At 38.0% G+C, this 9,224-nt stretch overlaps 1 protein-coding gene across 2 annotated transcripts in view; it reads right to left on the reverse strand.

Moving 5' to 3' along the window:
• Positions 1–9,224, reverse strand: part of ppp3r1a (protein phosphatase 3, regulatory subunit B, alpha a) — a 39,818-nt gene that overhangs the window by 4,471 nt on the left and 26,123 nt on the right. For both annotated transcript variants that reach the window (XM_079634727.1, XM_079634726.1), the window contains 3 exons: positions 9,080–9,224; positions 933–992; positions 666–850 (listed from right to left, as the gene is read on the reverse strand). The exon at positions 9,080–9,224 is cut by the window's right edge and continues 32 nt beyond it. In XM_079634727.1, coding sequence (XP_079490853.1) covers positions 666–850; positions 933–992; positions 9,080–9,224 — 390 coding nt within the window. The remainder of the gene's footprint in view (positions 1–665; positions 851–932; positions 993–9,079) is intronic.

Here is a 9,224-nt window from a genome sequence, read left to right on the forward strand (position 1 = left end):
CGATGGACCTTCGCCTGGACCCGATGTCACCGCAGCGCTGAAGTGCCGACTAGCCTCTCCCTATGGAGGATCCCTTTACCACTCTACAGATAGAGCGTTGTCGGGATAGTTTTCGGTTTCGGTATCGACTTTTTTTAAGGCCAGACAATTAGTTTGTTTAGGCTTGGTTTGTAGAGAATTAGAAACATGCGCACATATATTCAAACGCACATAACTATAGAATTAATTCTTGATGCGCACGTGAGCGCCATCAGTGTTTATCACAGGTTCAGTTTAAAGTCTGTGTAGAGAGAATGGTGTCGTCTTAGCGGTCTCTAATTGATATAACTCGTTGCGACGGAAGTGAATCAATCAAAACTAACTTTAGCTGGAAAGTAACATTATTCAAGAACCGCTATAAAGCCAAAACAATCTGTTACCTTAAATTATACGTTTATCTCTGTAAAGCAGCTTTGAAACAATCTACATTGTTAAAAGCGCTATATAAATGAAGATGACCTGTCTATAAAGATAAAACGTTTTCGTAAACGTAACCATGCAGTGTAAATGAGGCCTGAATGAAGGAGACTTGACTTGAACAATGGTTCTGACGCCCGTGAGCCAGACTATCTAACCAGACTCAGGCTAGGTTAAGCTCAACGGTTAGCAACTGAAGGTTTTCTCACAGCGCAGAATTCCTCGAAGGATATTCTCCCATCGCCGTCCTTGTCTGCGTTGATGATGGTCTTGTCCACAATCTGCTGCAGCTGCGTGTCCTTCAGGTTGTTGCCCACCATCATCTTCAACACCTGGAACAGCTCCCCGTTGGAGATGTAGCCGTCCTTGTCCATGTCGTAGATCCTAAAGGCGACTGGCTCCAGAGAAACGGCACGGGTCAGTTATTGTGTGGCGTGGCGATACACAGAAGAGATGTGAAGTGCTTTCATACTCACAGCGAAGCTTCATTTCCTTATCTCCCTTCACACTGAACTGAGAGACGCCCTCGATGAACTCTGGAGACCACACAACACCAGTGATTATTAATCCTGTACCTGACAAACATCACTTATTGCTGGCATGTTATGGTGATCATGCACATTTTATTAAAAGTGACTGATGAGCTTTGAGCTGATAATAAAGAGATCATATGATACAAATCAAGAATGTAGAGCTGCACGATTGATCGCTAACAGATCGTGATCTCGAGTCAAACACACACACACACACACACACGATTTTATTCCTAAACGACAGAGATTCGGCTCTGTCCATTAAACCTTTGATAAGTCCGATCACTGTGAACATCCAGATCTGTGTTCTGATCCAGAGAGAGCCGTCGTCATGAATGGATATGATACCGCTTCACTAACAGAATCATTATTATTACAATATCTTACAATCATTCGTATTATCACAGAAGTACGGGATAAAATGTTCATAGTTCGGATATAAACACTGATATCTAGCAATCAAAATACAGTAAATCACCTTTTGAAAGTAACTCGACACTTCAAATAAGGATTGTCAATTGTATTGTTACACCAGTAGGTGGCGAAAAAGTGACTGTTAAAAATGTATTTATCATTGAATCATTCATTGAAGAGATTTTTAAAAATGCTGATTCATCCATAAATGAAACAAGTATTTATGAGTGAGTCAGTCAATCATTCATTTCAGATACTCATTCAAAAACAATGATAATTAGAGATGCACCGATTACAATTTTCTAGGCCGATACCGATTTTAGCAGATTCCTATTTCATTTTCTCTAACCACTTTACAGCACACACACATATTTATTTTCTATATATATATATTTTTTTATAAAACACCATATACTTTTATCCAAACTGAATAATAAAAACAAGTTTAAATGGGTACATTTTCTACAAATATTTCTTTTCTGACATAGCCTACTCCAGTTCTTGTTAAAACACACAAGACATGCAAATTCTGTGCATTTTAGGCACTTTTTGTGTGAAATCATATTTATTTTGTCCATCAAAAGTGTGCTTTCACTTTAATTGAGCGTGAGCAGCAGAAATAGACTCTGCGCTGAAACCCGCACTTAAAGCTGCGTTCACACTATAAGCGAGCGACAAAGCGACACGTTACCATTGATTTCAATGGGGAGAGGGCGTTTTCCGGCGACGCGCGATCGCGGCCGTTGGCGACCTGATGGGGCGTGTCTGGCGACGCAACAAAGTTGAGATCTGTTTAACTTTATGCAAATGAAGTGGAGCGACAACCAATAGGAGTGAAGTCAGTGGAGCGCGGGATCATCCGTCACTCTCTGACAGAGGCCAGCTGAACGAGAAGCTAAGTTTAGCCGTCAGAAACTGTGCTGTAAGCTGTGATGTATCTCCGTGTGCATACAGTGGTGTTCACAGCGCTGACTCAGAGCCGGACTGGTGTCCTGAACACATATAGACGGTGTTTGCCCGTTTGCTGCAGTTAAACAGCCGCGATGGCAAAAAGCACTCGCAAATATTTGCGGTCGTAATTCACGAGGTTTCCTACATGTGCGTCCGTGTGCGCGTGTGATGCTGACTTTGCGCGATGTTAATCATGCGGCGCCCGAGTGCATTTGACCGGCATAAAATCGGCATATGTCAGACTGACGGCCGGTCGCCGATCACGTGAAAATCGGCCAATTCTGGTCACCAGCCGATCAATCGGTGCATCTCTACTGATAATGCGTCTGAATTCGCCTAGTTACACTATGTGTCTTTTTGAGAAGAAAAACGACATACTTTTGAGGGTGTAGCAGAGGAGCAGACAAGCTTTTGGACACACTATCACGTCATAAAATAGTGTCTTTAATGGACGCTCTGTTGCATAGTTACACGCATACGGTTACGTAAACAGGCCTGTCAATCATCTTATCCCAGTTAATATCCTCCACATTTTATTTAATTCCCTACTGTACTGGAGAGAAATGTAGTTGCACGTTGATCCGTCAGTCACGGCGGTTTCATGCAAAAATTCTCCTCATGTGTTCGTATAATGATAAATAATTTTACATTTAATGGCCAAATGGATGTTTTTAAAAGTTTACATTGTTGTTGCAGATTAAATATAATGTGGATACCATCAAATAAATATGTTTAATTAATCAGGTTAAATGTTGATTATTAGTAAGTCAAACCCCTTTATCTAAACCTCATATTTGTAGTTTTTAACGTTTTTTGTAGTTCTGAACCGAATCCTCCTCTAAAGCACAATGGGTTGTGGGTAATATTAGCGATTACAGTGAGAAAAGCTACTGGAAATAGTTTGAACATTGGAACGAAGGGCGATTCATTCAGTAATGAAGTCTTTATGAGTGAGTCATTGAATCATTCACTCAATCCATAAAAAAAAAAAACATTCAAATTACTTCAATATTTTTTCGATAGACTGCAGAAATGAACATTTTGTCAGAACCTCTAGTAAATGACGTGTTGTTTTGTTTAGTTGTCTGTTCAGACTCGAGGGAGAAATAAGCTCGTGATGGTGATTTCTCCAGAACCGTGCCGCTCCGGGTCAGTGTGGAGGAATGTGAATTAGTGTTGGGTCCGAGTCCACCTTTGTCGAGTCCGAGTCGAGTCCAAGTCCTTAACAACCGAGTACAAGTCCAAGTCCGAGTCCAAAGAGGGCCGAGTCGGACTTGAGTCCGAGTCCTTAACATCCGAGTCCGAGTCGAGTCCGGCCGAGTCCACAAAGATTTAAATGATTTGAAATTGACCTTTCACAAAGACCCTTTATCCTCTGAAGGGTTGGACTAAATTAATGAATGCATTTTTAAACAAATAAGAACAATTTACACCAATGATCCAGTTCAAAAGTTTACACCCCTTAATGGATTCCTTCTTGTGCATCACTAAATGTCTGCAGGGTTTGTAATAGTTGTGTATGAGTCCCTAAGTTGTCACCAGTGTGGAAATATGGATCTTACAATCATAGTCACTGCTAGTAAGGAGTCAAATATGCAGAAGATGCTGGAAAAGCAAAGAATGTAAGGAGCTGGAGGACTTTTCCTCATGAACAACCATTACAAAAGAAAGAAAAAAAGTTGTGGATCATTCAGGTAATGACACAATATTAATATGTAATATGTAATCTGTCTTTATTTTGTGTTTGTATTTTATTTAGGCTATTAAACATCTGTTATGTGTAAAATATTTTTCAGTGCAGTAGGCTACTAAATAGAAACAATGTGTGTATGATCCGCCTTATTAAAAAAAGTATAAAAATAACATTTTGGAGATTCTGTATGTAAACTTATGACTAAAGTGTAAATGTAACAAAAATGACAACATTATTAGACGGCAAAATGGTGCTATGGTTATCAAGTTTCTTATGTTGCTATGTGTCAAATCATCACAATTTCATGACTCAAAGGACAAAAATTAAGTGGATTCAACCCCACATTTAAATGCAGTTATCACTCTTTATAATTTACAGTGTGAACGTAACCACTGGTCCTCTAGATTAGAAGTATGAAAAAAAAAACTTTAGATTGTCAATAGCGCTCCCTTTAAGCCATCACTTACCGCGTTCAAAACTCTCGTCATAAACACTGACTGAAGTTGTCCGCACTGCACAGTAAATATCTTATTTATATTGCGTCTAGAGAGACTTTGTCTTTTATGAGGGGATTTGCGAAAGGATACAGCTCGTGCTGATTCTGAACATACATTTTGAGCGAATTCTTCGCATGCTGACTCTAAAACGCCTCTGATTTGCCACTGTGTTTATGCACTTAACTGTGATTGGCTACAATGCTCAACGCTGAAACAACGTCGTTTCGTTTCGTTTTTGAATAATATTGTGTCATCCAGTGCCCGGACTCGACTGGACTCGGACATTTTTCCGAGTCTAAAATGTCTCGAGTCCGTGTCAAGTCCGAGTACAAATTCATCCGAGTGCGTGACAAGTCCGAGTTCATTCAAAATTGGACTCGAGACCGGACTCGAGTCCGAGTCCGAGTTCGAGTACCCCAACTCTAATGTGAATGCTCTTGGCACAGGACACAAAGGGCTTCTTTTCAAACTGTGATGCAACAGCTCTGAGCTACTTTAAGCTCATTTGTTGAAGTATTTCACAGTTTGAGGACATACACACATTTTAGTATGAAATATTATCAGAATGCAATGCATTAAAATCATAACATGGCATCATGCGTTCATTTTAGGCCACATTATATATGCCACAACAAAAATAAAGCCTATTTTAAGAAAATCAGGAATTCTGTGCCATCTCATGACGATATAAAATACAATAATTCCCTAATTCGTATTATTTTGATGCAAAACTCTCCCATTACCCTCGATTGTAAGTCACTTTGTATAAAAGCAATCTGCTTAATGATGAATAAATGTATATGTACGGTAAAGAGAAAAAATACATTATTTAAATAATTGTTGAACGTAATATGTATTTTTTCTACTGCCTTTTGCTGGTTTAAATTAAACAAAATGTATTGCATTAATCTTTCACTATAATACTGTGAAGAGAATATAGTCCAAATCACCTGTGAAAAGACAGAGAATCATGTAAAATAGTTTAAATGCGTTTAATTGTCATGAAAACATCACAATGCAAATAAAATAAAATAAATGTTCTAAAATTGGCTTAATAAACAAAATAAAAAAAAATTCTTTTTTTTCTGGGGTGAAATGTATAGAAGCTTGTTTCCACCACTAAATAAAAAATAAAAGGTAATTGCTACTTTTGCAATTCTGACTTTATAACTCGCAATTTTGATTTTATACCTCACAATTCTGACTTTATATCACACAATTCTGACTTTATATCTCGCGATTCTGACTTTATATCTCGCGATTCTGACTTTATATCACACAATTCTGACTTTATATCTCGCGATTCTGACTTTAAATCACGCAATTCTGACTTTAAATCACGCAATTCTGATTTTAAATCACGCAATTCTGATTTTAAATCACGCAATTCTGATATTATATCTCGCAATTCTGACTTTATATCTCGCAATACTGACTTCATATCTCGCGATACTGACTTCATATCTCGCGATTCTGACTTTAAATCACGCAATTCTGACTTTATATCTCGCAATTCTGACTATACATCTCGCAATACTGACTTCATATCACTTAATTCCGACTTTAAATCACGCAATTCTGACTTTAAATCACGCAATTCTGTTTTTATATCTCGCAATTCTGACTTCATATCACTTAATTCCGATTTTAAATCTCGCAATTCTGACTTTACATCTCGCAGTTCTGAGTTTACATCTCGCAATTCTGACTTTACATCTCGCAATTCTGACTTTACATCTCGCAATTCTGACTTTACATCTCACAATTCTGACTTTACATCTCGCAATTCTGACTTTACATCTCGCAATTCTGACTTTACATCTCGCAGTTCTGACTTTACATCTCGCAATTCTGACTTTACATCTCGCAGTTCTGACTTTACATCTCGCAATTCTGACTTTACATCTCGCAATTCTGACTTTACATCTCGCAATTCTGACTTTACATCTCGCAATTCTGACTTTACATCTCGCAGTTCTGACTTTACATCTCGCAATTCTGACTTTACATCTCGCAGTTCTGACTTTACATCTCGCAGTTCTGACTTTACATCTCGCAATTCTGACTTTACATCTCGCAATTCTGACTTTACATCTCGCAGTTCTGACTTTACATCTCGCAGTTCTGACTTTACATCTCGCAATTCTGACTTTACATCTCGCAGTTCTGACTTTACATCTCGCAGTTCTGACTTTACATCTCGCAATTCTGACTTTACATCTCGCAATTCTGACTTAACATCTCGCAATTCTGACTTTACATCTCGCAATTCTGACTTTACATCTCGCAGTTCTGACTTTACATCTCGCAGTTCTGACTTTACATCTCGCAGTTCTGACTTTACATCTCGCAATTCTGACTTTACATCACACGATTCTGACTTTATATCTCGCGATTCTGACTTTATATCTCGCGATTCTGACTTTATATCTCGCGATTCTGACTTTATATCTCGCGATTCTGATTCTGACTTTAAATCACGCAATTCTGATTTTAAATCATGCAATTCTGATTTTAAATCTCGCAATTCTGACTTTATATCTCGCAATACTGACTTCATATCTCGCGATACTGACTTCATATCTCGCGATTCTGACTTTAAATCACGCAATTCTGACTTTATATCTCGCAATTCTGACTTTACATCTCGCAATACTGACTTCATATCACTTAATTCCGACTTTAAATCACGCAATTCTGACTTTAAATCACGCAATTCTGTTTTTATATCTCGCAATTCTGACTTCATATCACTTAATTCCGACTTTAAATCACGCAATTCCGACTTTAAATCACGCAATTCCGACTTTACATCTCGCAATTCTGACTTTACATCTCGCAATTCTGACTTTACATCTCGCAGTTCTGACTTTACATCTCGCAGTTCTGACTTTACATCTCGCAGTTCTGACTTTACATCTCGCAATTCTGACTTTACATCTCGCAATTCTGACTTTACATCTCGCAATTCTGACTTTACATCTCGCAATTCTGACTTTACATCTCACAATTCTGACTTTACATCTCGCAATTCTGACTTTACATCTCGCAATTCTGACTTTACATCTCGCAGTTCTGACTTTACATCTCACAATTCTGACTTTATATCTCGCAATTCTGACTTTTTATCATCTCGCAATTCTGACTTTATATCTCTCAATTCTGACTTTATATCTCGCAATTCTGACTTTATATCTCGCAATTCTGACTTTATATCTCGCAATTCTGACTTTATATCTCGCAATTCTGACTTTATATCTCGCAAATCTGACTTTATATCTCGCAAATCTGACTTCAAATCTCGCAATTCTGACTTTATATCTCTCAATTCTGACTTTATATCTCGCAATTCTGACTTTATATCTCGCAAATCTGACTTAATATCTCGCAATTCTGACTTTATATCTCGCAATTCTGACTTTATATCTCGCAAATCTGACTTTATATCTCGCAAATCTGACTTCAAATCTCGCAATTCTGACTTTATATCTCTCAATTCTGACTTTACATCTCGCAGTTCTGACTTTACATCTCGCAATTCTGACTTTACATCTCGCAGTTCTGACTTTACATCTCGCAGTTCTGACTTTACATCTCGCAATTCTGACTTTACATCTCGCAATTCTGACTTAACATCTCGCAATTCTGACTTTACATCTCGCAATTCTGACTTTACATCTCGCAGTTCTGACTTTACATCTCGCAGTTCTGACTTTACATCTCGCAGTTCTGACTTTACATCTCGCAATTCTGACTTTACATCACACGATTCTGACTTTATATCTCGCGATTCTGACTTTATATCTCGCAAATCTGACTTAATATCTCGCAATTCTGACTTTACATCTCACAATTCTGACTTTATATCTCGCAATTCTGACTTTTTATCATCTCGCAATTCTGACTTTATATCTCTCAATTCTGACTTTATATCTCGCAATTCTGACTTTATATCTCGCAATTCTGACTTTATATCTCGCAATTCTGACTTTATATCTCGCAATTCTGACTTTATATCTCGCAAATCTGACTTTATATCTCGCAAATCTGACTTCAAATCTCGCAATTCTGACTTTATATCTCTCAATTCTGACTTTATATCTCGCAATTCTGACTTTATATCTCGCAATTCTGACTTTATATCTCGCAAATCTGACTTCAAATCTCGCAATTCTGACTTTATATCTCGCAATTCTGACTTTATATCTCGCAATTCTGACTTTATATCTCGCAATTCTGACTTTACATCTCGCAATTCTGACTTAATATCTCGCAATTCTGACTTTATATCTCGCAATTCTGACTTTATATCTCGCAATTCTGACTTTATATGATGTAAACTTGCAATTGTGAGATAAAACGTCACAATTATCTTTTAAAATGTTTTATTTTGTGGCGGAAACAAGCTTCTATAGAAACGTGACCTGCACATTTTCACAGGATTCATTTAGCGTATGAACAACAGGTTTCCACTTTCAAATAAACAAAGCATTAGTTTCTCGAGCGGTTTCTCGCAGGTGTAATGGACGCCTCACCTTTGAAATCCACCTCTCCGTTGCCGTCCGTGTCGAATATATCGATGACTCTCTGCACCAGCGGATTCTGCTGTAACTCGGGCAAAGACATGAACTCCTCCACACTCAGGGATCCCGAGTTATCTAGGTCGAGTTTCTTAAACCT

The sequence above is a fragment of the Phoxinus phoxinus genome (assembly GCF_949152265.1).
Source record: "Phoxinus phoxinus genome assembly, chromosome: 14".
NCBI lineage: Eukaryota > Metazoa > Chordata > Actinopteri > Cypriniformes > Leuciscidae > Phoxinus > Phoxinus phoxinus.